Source organism: Cydia amplana, chromosome 2 (assembly GCF_948474715.1).
Source record: "Cydia amplana chromosome 2, ilCydAmpl1.1, whole genome shotgun sequence".
Classification (NCBI taxonomy): domain Eukaryota; kingdom Metazoa; phylum Arthropoda; class Insecta; order Lepidoptera; family Tortricidae; genus Cydia; species Cydia amplana.
In genome coordinates, this window is record NC_086070.1 from 22,735,512 (window position 1) to 22,757,312 (window position 21,801).

General features: G+C 36.6%; 1 protein-coding gene across 1 annotated transcript in view; it reads right to left on the reverse strand.

Annotated features, from left to right (window-relative positions):
- Positions 1-21,801, reverse strand: part of LOC134661376 (multiple C2 and transmembrane domain-containing protein-like) — a 60,607-nt gene that overhangs the window by 29,671 nt on the left and 9,135 nt on the right. The window contains exon 2 of the mRNA XM_063517427.1: positions 18,429-18,536. Within this exon, the coding sequence (XP_063373497.1) occupies positions 18,429-18,459 (31 nt within the window). The 5' untranslated portion in view covers positions 18,460-18,536. The remainder of the gene's footprint in view (positions 1-18,428; positions 18,537-21,801) is intronic.

Here is a 21,801-nt window from a genome sequence, read left to right on the forward strand (position 1 = left end):
TAGCCAACATGCCAATAGTTAACGCTCCGTAGCGTAGCGTGTAGTCCTCTTTCTCTCTATCACTATTCCATAGTGCGACAGCAATAGTTGCGATTCGTTGCTACGGAGGGTAAACGATTAGCATGTTGTAATAGACATATAAGTAAGAAAAATATTTCTAAAAATTATTTGGCAAATTATATTTGGTCCAACTTGTACGTGAACCATGGTATAAAGGTAAACATAGAGGAAAAGGAAAAAAAGTAAAACAGACCAAAGCCAGTAAAATTTAAAATGTAAGCGAGAGAATGCATAAATAAGACTTTACCGGAGAATTTGTAACGCTTAAGTTATTTTTATTACAGCATAAAACATAAAACTTCTTAATTACTGGCACACGAGGGAAGCCTGTATAATTTACGTCAAACGTAAGTAATCCCTGTGGAAGGGTTACGGTGATTAAGCCGCTTAGCATATTCATAAATACGTACTACCTGTACCTGTACTGTACGCTAAATACCTGTGTGTCTATGTATACCGCTTAACTCAGACTTTTCACATGAGAACCGAGAGTTAAGGTTGACTAAGACATTATTAGCCACGCGCTACGAGCGTATTCGCTATTAGCGGCAGCCGTACGACCCCAATTTCATAGATATACTGCAAATCGATGTACAGGTTAGCCGTTTGGCACACGCATACTAGAGGTCAAAACAAAATTTTTGACCCGCAGTTCCTAAAAAATTTCCCTGCGGATGGGAGTGCCAAAACATTTTCGTTTTTGTATGGAAAACAAAATTTTTTTTTTTCAGAAACCTATCCTGTGTGGTATTATATGAAAGGACTTTTTGAGGCGATTCTAAAAATATACCACATCATTACATTTCTGCCATTTTTTTTATTTAAAACAAAAATAATTTTCAAAACATACTAAGTTTGGGCTTCTCCAGATACGATATGGCTGATTTTTTTTGTACAATATACCACAAATAATACGTGATATCCTCATATCTAACCCCAAAAAAGCAATTTTGAAAATAATTGCATTTAGATTTTTTTTTTATTTTTCAATATTACAAAGTGATACAGTTCTACTTCACTACCTATTTTACGAGACTTATGGAACTGTACTGCAGATACGGTGCATATTAATCATAAAATGATACGTAATATCCATATATCCAACGGGGAATATCTTTTTAACCCTTTTTCTGCGCCTTTTCATCAGTTGGTATAGTTTGTTTAGTTTTTCACACAAAATATCAAAAGCCCAAACTAGGTAGAAGTATGTTATGTACGGTATACCAAACAGATTTTTTTTTACAATATACCAAAAATGATACGTAATATCTTGATATCTAACCCCAAGAAAGCAATTTTGAAAATAATATCATATCGTTTTTTTTTAAATATTTGTTATGTGTATAATTTTTCAATATTACAAATTGATACAATTCTAATGGAACTGTATTGAACTGTGCTGTTTTGTTTATTATGGGTGTTATCTAAGTGGTAATAACGATCACAAATGATAATCTCGCTGTCCCCCCCGGTGGCGTGCATTAGAAAGTCACGTAGCAACCCGACCATCTCCAGAGCAGTGGGGATGGAAGAGAAGACCAGACCTTTCATTAGAGCCTAATTGGAGTGAATTAGACGATATATGGCATGGAGTTAAGGAGCTGGATAGGTGTGGATGCAAAATTGGATGCGAAACCAACCGATGCTCATGCAAAAAAAATAACCTTCCTTGCACCCCAGCCTGCAAAATTTGCCACGGTGATTGCTATAACACGAGGTGCGCTATTATTTTTTCAATTTACGGCTTTTATGTACATAATTGGATTAATTTATATCTACCTACCACTTTTTTATTTGCAGCATAAAGTATATAGAAGACAGAGAGGAAGAAATATGAAGCAAGAAGAAATATATATTTTAAAAGTAAGTATGTAAAAAGCATAATCCATAGTAAATATTAAATAAAAACTAAAGGAATAAACATCTTTCTTTCAACTTTCAGTCACTTTTTTAAGTCAGTATCTTCCAGAAAAACTAAACAACCTATACCAGGTGATGAAAAGGCGCAGTAAAAGGGTTAAAGGGTATTCCCCGTTGGATATATGGATATTACGTATCATTTTATGATTAATATGCACCGTATGTGCAGTACAGTTCCATAAGTCTCGTAAAATAGGTACTGAAGTAGAACTGTATCACTTTGTAATATTGAAAAAATGAAAAAAAAATCTAAATGAAATTATTTTCAAAATTGCTTCCTTGGGGTTAGATATGAGGATGTCACATATTATTTGTGGCCTATTGTACAAAAAAAAAATCAGCCATATCGTCTCTGGAAGAGCCCAAACTTGGTATGTTTTGAAAATTATTTTTGTTATAATTTAAAAAAAATGGCTGAAATGTAATGATGTGGTATATTTTTAGAATCGCCTCAAAAAGCCCTTTCATATTACCGAGATACTTATATTACACAAGATAGGTTTCTGAAAAAAAAAAATCCATACAAAAACAAAAATGTTTTGGCACTGGCACTCCCCTCTGCAGGGAATTTTTTTTAGGAACTGCGGGTCAAAAAATTTGTTTTGACATCTAGTATGCGTGTGCCAAACGGCTAACCTGTACATCGATTTGCAGTATCTTAAAGTGAACAGGCTAGACTACATGTGCACGACTGGTGCTGCCCTAATCTTGTCGGACTTTCTACGTTAAATCTTATGGAGTAAAATTAGTTCAAGCGGCTGCCGCTAGTACTAATGTCGGACGTTCCATAAGATTACCTGTGTTTGTGACGATCAGCGCCACTTCCCCCTCCACCGACTTCGCACCTTCCCAATAGGCGATAGCATAAACACGGTAAGTTACCGCTTAGCATGCAGATCGCTTGTCTTGTTGTCTTTACGGACTTTAATGTCACGCTCATCAGACGACGGGTATGCAGATTTCTTAGAATTGTTGAATTTAAAGGCCACCCCACACTAGCGTCTCCCGAGCGTCGGCGTCTGCCGTCTAGTAAACTCTATGGCTGCTGCTCGACGCAACGTTAGCGCAACTGCGTAGCGACGCTATTTTCCATAGCTCTGACTAGACACTGACGCTCAAAAAACGCTAGTGTAGGATGGTTTTAAGAGTCAGACATAGCCATCATGCAACCGAAATTACGATCTCATTTTAAAACGACATTCTGAAATAACATTCATGTAAAATTATAATATCTAACTGTCTTTATCGTATACAGGCTCATGTATACAGTGTATCCCTAAGGGCCGGTGAAGGCCACACGCTACGTATCCGCAAACGAAATGTTTACGATTCTAAAGGTGTGAATTCTTTTATGAGGGCGCTCACAATTGCTCTGTATTATTTGGGCAGGTGGGAGCGGAATTTAAAGGGTCGTTATCCTACGAACAGCTTCAAAAAACGAATGAACGAGTCCTAGTAAATGGGTTCTGCGTGTCATGCAATGACATGAAATGAAATAAATCAATAATAGTAGGCGAATTTTGAATTTAAATTTATGAATGTTGGCTAACACGATATTAGACTAAGGGCCGATACAGATGGACTGCAACCCGACTGCAATTTGTATGGGAACTGCACGCCAACTGCAACCTCAGAAATAGATATGTAAGTATTCGGTACCTATACAATTTTCAGAGCAAATGAAACTTATCATGTTACTTTGCTAGCATCCGGTTTATTAGAGCCAGGCGCCTGGCAGCTTTTCATCAAGTTAATTTTAATTGCCTTTACTAACCAATAATCTTAAAAGGTTTTGTATAAGTAAAAGAGTCGAACCGATTAACTTTAAAGCTTCACGATTGAATAATACATGAGCCATTAGAGGCTCTTGTTTTTCATAAATTGATTTAATTTTGCCGTCTTTTTACTGCCGAATAATTATCTTTTTCCAGGGCAGATTATAAGTACATGTGTTTGGTAATTGACACGATACGATTTCTGCTTAAATAGCAAAATCTCACATAAAACAAGATTGACTACAACACTAGAGGCATATACAATATTGTAAAATCAAAGCGTTTCGTTTGTCTCATTTTACTAGTCTAATTTAATCAGCAATTTGATAAATTGTCTGGGTGGTAGTGATTGAGACCATAAAAATCTACAGGTGAGTTACGAGGCAAACATTGCGCATCATCATCCTTAGCGAAATTTAAATATATGTGCCACAACTCACAAGGTCTGTGTACTAGATCAAATCATGTCCCTATTACTTATTCAGGAGCATACTTAGCCTGAATCGAATGGGCTGTTTTTAGGGTTCCGTACCCAAAGGGTAAAAACACGACCCTATTAGTAAGACTCCACTGTCCATCTATCTTTCTGTCACCAGGCTGTATCTCATGAACCGTGATAGTTATAGACAGTTGAAATTTTCACAGATGATGTATTTCTGTTGCCACTATAACAACAAATACTAAACAGTACGTAACCCTAGGTGGGCGAGTCCGACGCGCACTTGTCCTGTTTTTTTTATATAAATCTTCTGAAAATGCAAGCCGGTGATAAATCGGGTTCAATGGACGCCTAGCCAGGTTACAGATTTCCTGCCTTTAGCAGCTTATCTTGAGCAGCAGGGCTGCTATTCCGATCCAATCAAACGTAGGTCTTTGACAAGCCAATATAAGTTTATCCTGGAGATAAATGACTAGCAAATTTAATCGGATAACATACGACACGAATAATAAGAGTATGAATATCTGTATAAGTACTCTATTAAGAGAGGTACGAGTAGGTGTAGTTCGTTTTTTTTAGCATTAGAAAAAAAGCGGCCAAGTGCGAGTCGGACTCGCCCATGAAGGGTTCCGTATTTAGGCGATTTATGACGTATTAAAAAAAACTACTTGCTAGATCTCGTTCAAACCAATTTTTGGTGGAAGTTTACATGGTAATGTACATCATATATTTTTTTTAGTTTTATCATTCTCTTATTTTAGAAGTTAGGGGGGGGGGACACACATTTTACCACTTTGGAAGTGTCTCTCGCGCAAACTATTCAGTTTAGAAAAAAATGATATTAGGAACCTCAATATCATTTTTGAAGACCTATCCATAGATACCCCACACGTATGGGTTTGATGAAAAAAAAAATTTTGAGTTTCAGTTCAAAGTATGGGGAACCCCAAAAATTAATTATTTTTTTTCTATTTTTGTGTGAAAATCTTAATGCGGTTCACAGAATACATCTACTTACCAAGTTTCAACAGTATAGTTCTTATAGTTTCGGAGAAAAGTGGCTGTGACATACGGACGGACAGACAGACGGACAGACAGACGGACAGACAGACATGACGAATCTATAAGGGTTCCGTTTTTTGCCATTTGGCTACGGAACCCTAAAAAGGTAAACAATCTTGACCTGTCTTTTTATTAGGACATCTTACACAGATCAACCTAGCCCCAAATTAAGCAAAGCTTGTAATGGGTGCTAGGCGACGATATAATCTATATATATAAATGCAAGTGTCCTGACTGACTGACTGACTGACTGACTGACTGACTGACTGACTGACTGACTGACTGATTCATCAACGCAGAGCCGAAACTACAAAAGCTAGAAAGTTGAAATTTGCACACTAGGTTTCATTTATAAAGTGTACAAGAGATAAGAAGCGATTTTGAAAAATTCAACCCCTAAGGGGGTTAAAAAGGGGATGAAAGGTTGTATGGGGTACAAGTTTTATTTTAAGCTAGGAATTTGAAACTTTGTAAAAATGTATTATATTAAAAAACAAGAAAACTAATTTCAGCGTTTTTGAAAATTCATCCCCCAAGGTGGTGAAAAAGGGGTTGAAAGTTTGTATGGAGATCAAATATTTTTGTGAGTGTTGGACTTGAAACTTTGTATATGGAGATATTATTATAAGACAGAAAAAGTAATTTCAGCGTTTTTGAAAATTCATCCCCTAACACGGTTAAAAAGGGGTAGAAAGTTTGAATCCATTACAAATGCTTTGAAACTTCTTAGAAAGGCATAATAGCCGATTACAAAAAAAAAGTAATTGCAACGTTTTTGGAAATGTCCACCCCTAAGGGGGTTAAAAAGGGGATGAAAGTTCGTCTTTGAGTGCAAATTTTATTTTAATCTAGGAACTTGAAACTTTGCAAAAAGGTATTAAATTAAAATACAAGAAAACTGATTTCAGCGTTTTTGAAAATTCATCCCCCAAGGTGGTGAAAAAGGGGTTGAAAGTTTGTATGGATATCAAATATTTTTGTGAGTGTGGGACTTGAAACTTTGTATATAGGGATATTATTATAAGACAGAAAAAGTAATTTCAGCGTTTTTGAAAATTCATCCCCTAACAGGGTTAAAAAGGGGTAGAAAGTTTGAATCCATTACAAATACTTTGAAACTTCTTAGAAAGGCATAATAGCCGATTACAAAAAAAAGTAATTGCAACGTTTTTGGAAATTCAATCCCTAAGGGGGTTAAAAAGGGGAAGAAAGTTCGTCTTGGGGTGCAAATTTTATTTTAATCTAGGAACTTGAAACTTTGCAAAAAGGTATTAAATTAAAATACAAGAAAACAATCTTTTTTGCGTTTTTGAAAATTCATCCCCTAAGGTGGTGAAAAAGGGGTTGAAAGTTTGTATGGATATCAAACATTTTTTTCGAGCGCGGGACTTGAATCTTTGTATTTGGGGATATTATTAGAAGACAGGAAAAGTAATTTCAGCGTTTTGTAAAATTCATCCCCTAACAGGGTTAAAAAGGGGTTGAAAGTTCGTATAGGGCTCAAATTTTATTTTAAGCTAGGAACTTGACACTTTGCAAAAATATATTAAATTAAAATACAAGAAAAGTATTTCAGCGTTTTTAAAAATTCATCCCCTAACAGGTTTAAAAAGGGGTTGAAAGATGGAATCCATTACAAATTCTTTGAAACTTCTTATAAACGCGTAACATAAAATAAAAAATGACATTAATTAAACATTATTAAAAATTCAACCCCTAAGGGGGTTAAAAAGGGGATGAAAGTTTGTCTTGGGGTTCAAATTTTATTATAAGCTAGAAACTTGAAACTTCGTAAAAAGGTATTATAATAAAAGAAAAGAAAACTTATTTCAGCGTTTTTGAAAATTCATCCCCCAAGGTGGTGAAAAAGGGGTTGAAAGTCTGTATGCACATCAAATATTTTTTTGAGTGCGGGACTTGAATCTTTGTATAAGGGCATATTATAAGAATACAAGAAAAGTAATTTCAGCGTTTTTAAAAATTCATCCCTTAAAAGGGTTAAATAGGGGTTGAAAATTTGTATGGAGACCAAAACATTTTTTGAGTGCGGGACTTGAATCTTTGCATAAAGGCATATTATTGGAATACAAGAAAAGTAATTTCAGCGTTTTTGAAAATTCATCCCCCAAGGTGGTGAAGAAGGAGTTGAAAGTTTGTACGCACATCAAATATTTTCTTGAGTGCGGGGCTCGAATCTGTGTATAAGGGCATATTATAAGAATACAAGAAAAGTGATTTCAGCGTTTTTAAAAATTCAACCCTTAAAAGGGTTAAATAGGGGTTGAAAGTTTGTATGGATATCAAACATATTTTTGTGTGCGGGACTTGAATCTTTGTATAAAGGCATATTATACAAGAAAAGTAATTTCGGCATTTTTGAAAATTCATCCCTCAAGTTGGTAAAATAGGAGTTGAAAATTTGTATGGAGGTCAAACATTTATTTGAGAGCGGGACTTGAATCGTTGTATAAAGGCATATTATTAGAATACATGAAAAGTAATTTCAGATTTTTTTTAATTCATCCCCTAAAAGGTTTAAAAAGGGGTTGAAAGTTGGTAGAGAGTTCAAATTTTATTAAAAGCTAGGAACTTCAAACTTCGTAAATAGGTTGTTAGGTAGTAGGTTTTACTAAATAGTGGACATGAAAATATGCTGGGGGTTGAGAGGGATTATATCGAGAACAATTTTATTCAGTTAGGGGCTTGAAACTTCGTAGCCAGGTTGTGTATTTATAATAATTAACAAATGATTAACAGCCCCTACTGCTATCTTTTGCTGCATAATGTTCTAAGCTAATGTAGAATATATAACCACCAATATACATATCCACGCGTACGAAGTCGCGGGCTACAGCTAGTATACATACATATGTAGAAAAAACTCTCAGGAACAAATATTTGTGTTCATCACAGAATTAAATGCTCTTACCGGGATTCGACTTACCATCGGCTTCTCAGGCAGGGTCACTCAGGCCAGACCGGTCGTAAATCTCTGTATTCGTTTCGTTTATTGAATTGGGCAATAAAAAGTATTTGTATTATACTTTATATGGGTCTCGACTGAGCCTTCGACTAGCCTTGACGCGCTAAGCAATGACAATACGTGGCCCGGAAACTGTCGACTATGCAAGCCGACACTTAGGATACCGCCTGAATGCCCTGGAATCTAGAGCATCTAAAATCTAGATTCTACCGGAGAGGCTTTATACAGATCGTAATGGATTCTATTTAGCACACGCAAAGTCTATTAACTGTGACATTGCTCTCTGAGTGCTTGGTCTAACGTTATTGAATTAGGGCCTGTTTAGGTATTGATTAGTGTTAAGTTAAACTAGACAGTTGAAATTTTCATAGATGATGTATTTATTTTGCCACTATAACAACAAATACCTACTAATAACAAAATAAAATAAATATTTAAGTGGGGTTCCCACACAGCAAACGTAATTTTTTTGCCGTTTTTTGCGTACCTAATGCTAATGGTACGGAACACTTCGTGCGCGAGTCCGACTCGCACTTGGCCGGTTTTTAACAAAGCCATGTTATGTAAATCAAGGGACAATAGCACAATTGCCATAACGACATACGATGTCCTTAGTCGTTTATTTTATTTGACTTGCTATATTTCAGACGGAGCACGGGATACCTATTTGAAGTTTTAAAATCTTCTCTTGATATAATATTGAGATTTTAAATTTCGCAGTTCATCTCACGCTCACCTCTTGAGTCGGACCACGCTAAGTTTGCATACCAAGTGCTACGTCAAATAATGCGCCCTTATTGGTACGGTACTATATGGTACGGGGATAAATGCAACTGTGGGATTACCAACGGAGCTAGCAAAACCGTAGCAAATGACAGTTTTGTGTCAGGGTTGGCGATTATGATGAACCATTTTGCTTTAACTTTATTGTATGTAAGATTAATAAAATTGATCGAGAACCCTGTTGACCCTCTTTCGATATAACTCGGTTTAATTTACTGTCAAATAATATAAATTAACAAATCAATGTCAATATTAGATGCGTTTCAATGTAGGTATCTGTTATTTTGTTTATAAAATCACGTTTTTTTCGCATTTCTTTCAAATATTAACATGGAATTTTCATTGCTTGAAAATATTGGTGTGTTTGAAAACAAAGAAAAAATATTTTTTGTAAGTACTTTAGTTTATGCGTAGTAGTGATAACCCTGACGTACAACTGCTACAGATTTGCTAGCTCGGTTGCGAGGTATGGGGATTAGATATTGCGTGTATATTGGGTACTTTCCTCTACACAAAATAAATTATTTCACACCGTGCACGAAATAAAGCACCAGATAATTATTAGAAAAACATAGATATCAGTTATTTTTAAATACTATATATTTCTATTTTATCTAAATCTCTGGAAAAGATAGATGGATAGGTTGTCTGGAAGAGATCGCATTTTAGCGATAAGACCGCTTGTTGTTACCTGGTTCTATTTTTCTGTTAAAATGTCTTTGTAGTTTTACATGTATGTAAAACGTATAATTATTGGTGCAATGAAGAATATTTACTTACTTATTATTTAATAAATTGGATTGAAATATAAAATGCAGGTGAGTTGACCGTGACGTCACTATACACGTTTTCATATACATTCCATGTTAGAAAATCGTTTTGAAAGTTGTAAAAAAGAAGCTGATTTGATTTGACTAGTAGGAAAGTAGCCAATTGGCCGGAACGCCCCGTATGCGTTGTATTCTCCAAGTAGCTCAGGATTCATCACTAGATGACGGGATGTAATACACGTTACCTATTTAAAAATCACTTAAATAGACGAAATAACTCAATATTTAGTTGCATTTTTTTACCCCGATCGGCCTTATGCATTGTCATTGTCACTGCCAAGTCAGTGCAAATGCAAACTTAGCGTAGTCGGAGTCTACAAGCACGATCCACTGCAAATAATATCTTAATATCAAACCAAGATAGAATTATTAAAGTTCGAATGGGCCTCCGGCTCGTGAATATGTGGTCTCGGAACAAAATCCAGTCATATTTCATTCGAGAAGCTAACGGCAGCGCCTAAACAACGCGCAAGAAAAAGCCTCTCCTGACTTCCCGCGCAGTACACAGAATATTGTGTGAAATATTAATATTGTGGTTTTTCCTCAGTCATCCGTTAACCGTGAACGCTGTAAACGGTTCGAAACGTCGGGATATATTTATAGTCATTTACGATACAAGTGCGGAAAAGAGGAAATTCGAAACGAGTGGCGATAAATTAAAACACGACCGAAGGGAGTGTTTTAAATCGACACGAGTTGCGAATTACCTATTCGCACGTGTATCGTACGTTTCACAGTACATATGGCCCTTTAAACTTTTGACATACAGACGAAAAGTGCTATTTTACGCACTAGTGCGGAAAAATAGGGCCATGTGTACTGTAATAGTTATTTGTTTTACAAGGGGGCAAAGTTGTTGTTTAACCGCTCGTGCTAATAATGATACCCGAGCAAGCGAAAAATTCCAAAATTGAACCACGAGCGTAGCGAATGGTTCGAAAAATGGAATCTTGAGCGTTGCGAGGGTTTCAAAGCACGAGAGTTAAACAAAAATTGCCCCCGAGTGAAACACAAATTTTTTCACCACACCAACTCGAAGCAAATATTAAATGTAGAATATGAAACAAAATCAAATCCAAATGAGTGTTATTAAATATTTATCATCCACAATCATCATTTAAAAGTCAATTCTACCAGCAAACATAAGAAAACAACTCAAAATTTGCATTTGATTACTTTTCCTCACATGTGAATAAAATGCAACTTTGCTATCAGTTTTTGAAGTGCAAAGTAAGCCTTTCCGAGCTGGTGTGGTGAAAAACTCATTACCTAATGGGATATAATCCGTTTAACATTGACATGCCATACGTCATATTATAAGGCAAATAGCTCACTCAAAAGGTCGGCAACTTTGTTAGGTACCTAGTTTCATCCGTACTTGTGACGAAAAAAAAATTGATTCTCGTCAATCACCAAAATTGGCTCAGTAGTTTTGATTCTACGGTACAAAACATGGCCTTTTTATTTAAATACATAGGTAACTAAAATTATAACCGTCACAGTCGGAAAAAATAAAGCCTATAACTGTTAAGACTACTGTTGTAAAACTGTAGATACAATGCGGCCTGAAGGTGCGATAACGGATACAAAGTGCTCCTGAATGATCGCATCACCGTTCGGGATCCTTTTTATACGCAAATGCCAGCCATTGTCCCTTAACTCTTATACTTGTACTTTTTTTCCTTTTTTCTAATGGTTCAGATATAAGTCTTGCTTTATCATTATTCCTTCTTTTTCGGTGAAAAGTTTGTGAGGAAACCGGGTAATAACTTATTCTCCAAACCGCATTGACACGAGGTTTAGACTAAACTATTCCAAGGGCCCTATTTATCGGATAAAGCCGGTGTAAATTAGGGCTTCCAATACCGGGATCCCGGTATTTCGGAATCCCGGGATCCCGTCTTTTTAAACGCATTTTTCAATACCGGTATTTTTAACCTTTTCAACGCTTTTCGTCCCATGCTAAAATGTGGCTTATACGCCAAATGGTTGCAATATGAAGAGCGAAAATAAACCTTATCTGTCAGCAGGAAAATTGCTTTGACAGCGTCCGTCATAGCCTTTTTAGTGGCTGTTGGCGTCATGGGCACAACAGCACTCGACCACTTTAGTGGCTCTTGGCGTTGAAAAGGTTAAAGGCAATACCGGGATCCCGGTATTTTAAAAAATGAGGGAAATGCGCAGTATAAACCCTTTAAATCCATTATATTCGGCTGTATCAAAAAGCTTACTAAACGTCAGACGCATCTAGAGTTAGACCAAGAAAAGTCTGCAACGATTTTGATAGCACGCGCAGTGCAAGTGTTATATTAAACGTCAAACTTCTATAAAATTATGACGTACAAATAACACTTGCACGCTATCTCATAAAGCGTATGCTTTCAATATCGTTGCAGACTTTACTTGGTCTAACTCTAACTGGTCTCTAGCCCGCAATTTATTATTGAAACAAGTAGCCTCGTTGCCTATGCGTCAGATAAATATTTGGTGGTTGGTGGTGGATGAATCCTGAAGTTATGTGAGTGATGAATATGATGATAGTGACATTAACATTAACATAATTAGTTCTTATAATTTAATCAAAAAATAAAACAAAAGAGCAAGGATAACTGTAATAATGGCAAACCAAATTAGACGGAAATTTGAAAAAATGTTGTCTGGTTGGTTAAGTTGGACTACAAATGTGACTGGTGAGGTGAAGTCAACAAATTGAATAAAATTATTGCCAACCTGGAGTGTGAAATAAAATTATTGCAAATGGCGGCATTGATTGTTTATTGTTGTAATAGCTTTTAGGACATAATCTGGTATTCCAGTGGGCCTTTCTAATTCCTCTTTTTAATTAAACTATATATTATATATATCTGTACAAATAAGTTATGTTAAGTATATAGTTCTTTGTGTTATTATTAGTATTATATTATACAGTATTATAGTATGTGTGTATATAGTATTATCTTACTTCAAAATTTGCCTCTAATTATCAGATCTGTATGTACGCATCTTGTTTGGTAAATCTTATGCTTAATGCCCCACAGTCCTCACGATGCACAGGCTCGACCTAGTGTGAGGGCTATTTTTTGTTCTAAGAAGCTGTTGTACATATTCTGTAGTTAATTTTAATTTAATTACTAAGGTTTCATGTCATGTCAATTTGGAAAATAAAGATATTTGTATTTGTTTGTTGTATTTTTAAGCGATTCATATCCAATGGGATCCCGGTATTGATGAAGACAGTTTCGGTATTAATACCGGTATTGTGAGAAGTCCGGTATTTGGAAGCCCTAGTGTAAATAGACTTACAGGCCAATTCGAACGTAGCTGCGTAGGTACGAGTACACTGATGTCAGAATAACATCTAACTGATGTCATTCAGCGCACATTTAGCCCGTACTTGTTTGTACGTGTATTGGCGCCGGCGAGATGAGTATCAGCTCTTTCCTAAAATGATGCAAGGCATTTTTGGCATAAAGCTTAGGTTTTTTTTTTTTAATTAATAGTTATATTTGCAAAACTTGAGCAATTTGTTAAAAAAATACGATAATGTATTTAGGTCCAGAATTATCGAGTACCAGTGGCAAGAACATAATTACGGCTACCAACTTAATAACGGGAAATATCCTGTAAGTTGGTACTACCGACAGGACCTACATTACTTTTATGTAGCTCCAACACGAGACTTGGCGTGTTGGAAATAATTAAGTCTTACATTGGCGAGGGCTAGCTTGGAAACTGTTTCATAATGGAATAGTATTAGGATTTTATAATCTGTTAGACTGTTACTGCGCAAATTTGAACTTCGACTTTTTAACCCTTTGACCGCCAAAAAAGTCAACCGACGCGCGCGGCATCAGCCCATATCGAGAAGAATAAATTGAGATACCTAAAATAAAATAGGCGCCCCTTTTAACAGGCTGTTAGGCGTTTAGAGAAAGAATACTATGCGTGCAGTGGCGAACTAATGGACACCAAGACAAGACAAGACATAACGTCAACTAATTGAATATATGAAGAATTTTAAAATGATAGAAACTACACATACTTAGGAATATAGCTCTAGCCATTATGGAGCGGCCACTGTATAGATAGAGTCTGTGCGGAAAGAGTCGTAGAATGTATTGGATCCCGTACATTTCACGACTCTTTTCTCTTTCCGCACAGACTACCTATCAACTGTTTATTTTTGTCAATTGTTTGTGTCAATTTTTAGATTTATCGTCTCATCAGTATTTTATTTACCAAGTGTCTATAATTCCCCCGCCGCTCTTTAAATAGCGAGCCTTATAAGAAATAAGAATCCTAGAGTCCGTCTAAGATAACTTTGCACCGACTTGAAAGGAACAAAATGATAGACTCATTATAAACCTCATACTTTCATAGAAACTTGCCACTAATTTAATTATGACAATAAAACACTTTGTGAATGCAACCTTGGTCCGACTGTAAATCATACAGAACACAACAATAATGCAAACAAATAACAACAAAGCTATTTTGTATCTACCGACATTATAGTATCGAATTACAGCTGTCAAATTATAACAAATGACGGTGGTTCAACTTCCTCGTCTTATCAATTATTCATTCTGGTCTTTAATGCACGGTGAATATATTTACTAAGGCACGTTATTTACAGTCACCACACGGGATTGTTACGCCATTTAGGGTCCTAGCTAAATTTTTTGTTCCATATCTACGCTATGGAATGTCCAATTTAGCTAGAACTCTAAATGACGTAACAATCACGGAGCGTGATTATACCTGGGGCCCGTTTCTTAAAAGCTTAAAAGTTATCTCGCTTGTATTACAAGTAAGTACAAGCTTTTAAGAAACGGGGCCCGTTTCTTGTTCTGTTTCTCTGCTGAAGCCCTTAAATTAACTTCTAGACTTTTGGCTAAGTATATATTGCAGACGTTGCAGTGTATCTACTCGTACGCCTCGAAGAACACAAAAACCTTAGGTCCTACTTTACCCGCCGTAAACGCATAGGTACAGGTTGCATAAATAAATGTGTTACTCAATAGTCCCCTGCCATAGTCAAGATTGGATAGTTAATGTCTTGTTAGGGGTGATATTTGAAAATATCGTCGCGTAAAAAGTTATATTATTAGATTTAACACCAGCTTACACTACGCCCGATAAATGAACTGATAAACGTATCACCCATAAATAAATAAATTACAAGCTTTCATAAACAAATATAATGACGCTGACAGATAGTTTATGGTGTATCCGGCCCTAAGTGTTTATAAAATCCTGCTATAGCAATGCCTTATCTAAATATGCCTCAAACGTAAAAAAAAAAGAATACGTGCCCCAGATAGTCCCGGACCTACCCAATTAATTACCCATATGTGTAAAGTTCCAGTGCCCCATTGCGGATGTCACCCAATACAAATTACACGCCGTATTGTCTACAACTGCCACGTACTTAATTGTTTACGTTTCCTGCCAGTGCTGTAAACTGAAAGGGCTTATGAACTTTAGGGAAACAGGTAATGAGGGTACTCAAAATAAATTGTCATTTTATGGAACTTGCTAACTATGTAAACAAAAGTCACATAACTATTAAATTCATCATTCAAGACAATTTCAATTTGGCGGTTTGTTTACATAGTTAGCAAGTTCCATAGAATGACACATTAGGGACTCAATATGACTCGAAAAAGAAAATGACATGGTTGCCACTTTTCATCGGTACGGTACGGCACGGTACGGAGGTACCGTAAAACGGGGTGACTTTAGGAAATTTTGGGGATACTTTGATAGTTTTAAAACTGCCACTAAATTATCATTATTCATTATTTTCTCGAACTGTTCGTGTAACAAGTTAGATTATTATACATACTTGTTTACCTATTACTAAAAAATCCGAATAAAAATATGTAACGGCTGAAAAACTGAAATATCGAAGTCGCCCCTGCATTTGAAAGTCACCCCGGTTTACCTAAAAGTACTTTTTGATACACATTTATAAGTTCAATAAAATAGTGTGTTCATCCACATGGGTCAAAAATATATTATTTTTCACCAATGTTTTTTTAACGTTTTTAGGAAAACAGAAATACATAATTATAGAGCCTAAAAATGACAAGATATTAATGCAACGAAAAGTCATGTCATAATTTCGATTGGCCCTTAGTTATGCCATTGTTGTTACATTTCTCGAAATACCTAAATACGTAGGCGTCAAATTACCAAGCTCAGACAACTCGTGAATAATCTGCGGGGACCCGAATAGGGTTTAACACGATTTGATTTGATTAAGTGGCGTCAGACCGCAAGACACCTTCAGGGCGCTGTTTGTGTTAATAAGACTGTTATAGCAGAATGGTACTAGAAGGAAATATAATTGTAATTTGCATTGTCCTATTATTATATAGGTATAAATGTATAATATCTGGGAGACTGATCTTTGCTCGGAAAACATATAAAAACTCAAAAATGCGCGTTTTCCTAGAGATAGGACCTAGCTAGATCGATTTTTTGGCTCCGAAAACCGCCATATCGCAAATTTCATCGAAATCGTTAGAGCCGTTTCCGAGATCCCCGAAATATATACTTATCTAAATAAATAATATATATATATATATATATACATATATATTTCGGGGATCTCGGAAACGGCTCTAACGATTTCTATGAAATTTACTAGGGGGTTTTCGGGGGCGAGAAATCGATCTAGCTAGGTCTTATCTCTGGGAAAACTCGCATTTTCGAGTTTTTATATGTTTTCACCCAGATATTATTTATTTATATATATATATATATATATATATATATATATAAATAAATAAATATATAAATAAACAAGAATTGCTCGTTTAAAGGTATTAGATTAGATAAATATTACGCTCGCACCAATAACTAATATATCGGTGGTTTTCAACCGAGGCAATATTTGAGACAAATATTAAACCAGTGTATAGCGAGTGTCGAATCGAATCCAAGAGGTTCTATTTTAGTGAACTCAATTAATTATTCATGGAGGCCCTGGCTTCTCAGGTTGCCTAGCCAAGATGTCAATCGTTTGCACTACGACAACGAAATGCTTACATAATAAATAAATAAAATAAATAAAAAAGCCTTTTATTTCTGGTTTTTCATAACATGGATAAAGTATTAGTAACATAACCTATGCTTAAATCTAAATTTCACCAGAACCCTCTTTGGAGGTATAGGCCTCTTCCAGCTTTTTCCATTTTGTGCGGTCTTGGGCCTCCCATATCCAATTGACCCCCGCTACTTTAATAATGTCGTCAGCCCAGCGTGCCAATGGCCGTCTTCTTTTTCTCTTGCCGTCTGGGCCTTTCCAGGCTGTCGCTTGTAAGGTCCACCTCTCGTCCTGAAGTCTGGCAACGTGGCCAGCCCATCTCCATTTTTGTTTCTGGGCGTGGCTTAGTGCATCTATAATCTTTGTTTTGCTAACATATTAGTGCGATAGAGAGAACAGATAGCGTTTCGTTGTCGCTACGACTATGATTGGCATCTTGGCTAGGCACCCAAGTTTCTAGCGAATGTTTTCGCCAATGGGAATACGATGTTCTATTGGTATTATAAATGAATCTAACAGCCTACCTAGCTATAATAACTAGATTCATTACGATTGGATTTGAATGACTTGAACCGACAAATGTTTTAACACAGTAAAGGGGCCCACTGATTAACAGTCCACCGGACAATATCGGCCTGTCAGTGAGAACAAAAAGTTGACAGTTACGAACAACTGGCAGGCCGATACCGTCTGGCGCAGCGGACTGGTAATCAGTGGGCCCCTTTATACATAAATATACTTTATTCCAGATAGGAATAGAGAATATTTATGTACTCCACTTACTTTACTTCAGCGTTTACCTACTTTAGATATTCCAGAATAAGGGACGCTGGGCACTGACTGGTCTAAGATGTGCCATATAGCCCATATAAGGGACATTCAGCACCTGGTATTACTTAATGTGAAACGATGCTTTTAATTCCGTGGACCGCATTTCGAACCAACGCGTTTAACCTTAGCCTTAGAGAGTTCAACGTGAAAGCTCGCTTCCAGGATCTCGACTCTCCACCACCTTGCTTGAGAAGGATGCTGGAGTTTTTCGGTCACATTGTCGGGACCAAGAGGTCGCAGTCCAACCAGCGCCACCTTATTCCACCGTCCCCATTCTACCATCGGACTTTTAGACGCACGGGCGGTTTCCATCCTTACTTGGTAGATATTCCACGAATCCGCACGAAGCGCTTTGCTTCCTCTTTCCTTATGCGCACTGCCAAGGAATGGAATTCCTTGCCGGCGTCTATATTTCCGAGCTCATATAACCCGGCAACCTTTAAATCAAGGGTGAACAGGCACCTTCTGGGCAGGCTCGCTCCATCGTAGGCCACGTCTTCGCCTCGGCTATCTGTGGCCATGAGTAAGCCATGGCCATGAGTATTTTTAATAATAATAAAAAACTCCAAGAACAGACACAGATCATGGCGCGTCAGGATTGATCTCTCGTTGGGAAAATCATGACCCTCAACAATACGGCATATGGCACGAGGAGGAGGAATGTGAAATAAAAAGAACACTGGGCACTCACTGGTTTGCGGCGAGTGCTTCTTGGTGGACATGACTTCGCGCAGCTCCTGTCAGCTGTCGCAGCGCACGCACGTGATCATGGCGCGTGCGCACTCACTCTAGCGCCCGTCTGAAAAAGGAGAAATTTATTTGAAAAACATGTATGTATCCCTAACTTGATCGATAAGGACATACACAAAAGTATAGTTTCATATTTTTATATTCTCCTTGTTTTCTAAGTTAAACTTTAAATAGTTTGAATTTTATAATTGTATAGTTGATAATAATATGCATATTCGTACACATCTATAGTGTTTTGGATATTCGAACGAGCGAGCGAAGCGAAGCGAAGTTCTTACATTCGACTTTGAACACGCGGCTGGCTAGCGGCACGTCTCGGCATTTCGATGTTTTTAAGCTGAACTGTCAGAAGATAGTTTGATACTCAATAACTTAAGTAAATTTGTTCTAATTTAAATGAAATTGGGTAAACGTGTAGTCGAGGGCATTATATTTTAGTCATTAAATTATGAGCAGGCCCGATCAAGAGGTTATTGAGCTAGAAGAGCTTAGAAGGCCAAAAAGCTGTTTGTGAGGGGTCTTGCTATTCTGGTCAATTTTTTGCAAGAAACATGGTCGAGTTTAGTATCAAATGAAAGTGCTCGACTTACACTTTTATAATATCGTTTTTAAATTTACCATTTTGAAATAATTAGCAAGATAAAAATAAAATAGAATAAACATAATATATGTATGTGACATTTGACAATAAATATTTCGGCTTAGCACAGATACAGTTTATTTTAATCTCTATGGTAGTGACTTAAAGCCAGGGGAGGGACAGCCATATACGAAGCCCTTTATTCGAAAAAATAGCGCCATCTATATTACTTAACGCTAAACTTGTAAATGGCGCTTCAAAATTGATGCAAAAAAGCAAATCTTGTCAGTAGAAAAAGGTGCGAAACTCAAATTTTCTATGAGACCATATGCCTTCGCGCCTACATTTTTTCTACTGACAAGATCTGCTTGTCCAACTATATATACATATTAATTTTTGCTTAAATCAATCAGTTAAAGGCTCCACAGACCTTGCAATAAATCCACGCGATCTTTGATCCATTGCCGCCTATAGAGCGACATAAAATAGTAGAAATTAAATAAAATGGAACTCAAAAATGTCCATACTAAATTGTTGTCATGTGTAAGCATTTTACGTCAAAAATGTGACAGGTACGTAGAAAGTGGCGCCCTCATTTATTTTCTATTATTTTATGTCGCACTATACGAGTACCTAAGTAGGTGCAACAAAGTCAATCGCTATATAATTTTTGGTTAACCGCGAGTTCTCAGTTCGGGGCGAACTACTAGTTATACTATAGAGTTTATGTAAGTTGGTATGTATTTTTATAAATAATACATTACATACATACATAGGTACATTGTTTTTCTTCAGAAACTTAGAAAATTAGGTGAAGGCAGCTTAATACAACCCATGCAGAAATCCGCCTGGTTGGTCTTTGGGGTTTTGTGGGCCTTTGAGTGTCGCTTCGACCAAGCTATGATCTGGTTGGTCTTACCTTACATAACAACATTCCTGATTTCTAAAGAAAAACACCTTCAAAATAATTACTATTCATCACAACCACCAGTTGTTTCAATTCAAAAGGCTCTTGTTAGTTCCTTTTGCTTTTAGTCGGAAGGCTTTACAAACTTTTGTAAAAGCCTTCAAAAGAGCCGGGGTTAATGCACTCAAGAGTCCACAAACATTGTTAAGTAATGCATGGCCTGGAGGCCTGGAGGCCGACTCTGCTATTACAAATTGATATGGTCTTGAGCTTTTGATACGACCTTCGGTCGTCAGCACCGATCAGCGTTAGCGGCGGTCTCATCATACATCTCGCTCATTTATCTCTGAAGATTGATATCTCTTTGTGTACTTCTTCATTTGAGTTAGAACAGGCCTTCTTATTTTTATAGAGGGTTCTCTAAAATCCTGAAAGTTAAAATCAGTGAATAATACAGCAATTGGTTAATTGCTGTATTATTCACTGATTTTAGCTTTCAGGATTTTTACACATTATTAAATCGTACAACGGAACTTAATCGCGTATTTAAGTTTTAAGAGTTACCTCCGACGTTTCGAGGACGGCGTTGTCCCGTTGGTCTCGGAGAAGACTGGCTAAAGTTGACATCAACATCTTCTAGCCGCGCGAGTTTTTCGAACTACCCGCACTTGGTCTTGTGCGTGGGAAGTAAATCTTAAAACTTAAATACGCGATTAAGTCCCGTTGTACAATTTAACAATTGTATTATTACTACCTTATATTACGTTGACTGTCTAAAAAATCAATAGACTGCGCTTATCACCATATTTTAACTACTCTGACTACTATGTTATTTGTCACTGAATTTAACATATGACCCAAACGTCCAAGTAAGTGTGTAATTAGTTAATTACACGTCTGAATGCCAACCGCGCTTATTACGCGTTTAACCTTTTAACCGGATTAGCTCGCACCACAGATCATTTACCTACAGACGGGTTTTCAAACCTCTCCTGCCGCCCAAAGACCTATTAAAAGACTTCCGACTGAGTAGTAGAATAGAGAAATAAGTAAGCAAATAGACGCCCAATATCCTTTTAAAAGGTCTCCAACTTACCTGCAAAAGAATTCAAATTTACCGGGTATTGAAATCAGATGGTTTCTGTTCGAATACGACAGTTTTGACGTTTTCAATAGTTGTCAATTTGTGGAACATTGTCTGTTAGTGTTGGCATCACCACCAAAACAATGACACGGTGTCAAAGACGTGGTAAATATGTACGATACTACAAATTTTATATTACAGGAAAAAAAGAAAAAAGGAGGATGGCAGCGTACATTTTTCAATTTTTTGAGATCTATATTGCTGGTGGTAAAGTACAAATACTCGTATCCCTCCAGTAAATTCATTCTGTGAGCTGGTTCGTTTATACTGCGATATTAGATAGTTTGCCAATATTTCACAGTACCTACGTAGTCTACTCTGTCTCTGTTCTATGGCTCGCGCTAACGATTAAACTCGTAATTCTTGGCAACGTGCCAGGCTTACTACAAAACCTTATTCAAGCCCATTCTAGCCCTGTCACTGTCACTCAATTTACATATTAAGCCCTGAGTTTGAAGAGATCAGAAGAACTATATTCCCATTAATGCATTTTGAAGTGGTTTTAGTATTCTGTATTGAAATTATGAAATTTATAAACAGAATATCTACGATAACGATGTCTGTCTGTGGGGAACCTGTTTTTTTTTTCAGTATTTAATTTATTTTTATGTTCTAATTACGTTTATGACTTTTATGAGTATCATAATACTTTCAAAATTGACGTCACCGCTACTACTACGTGT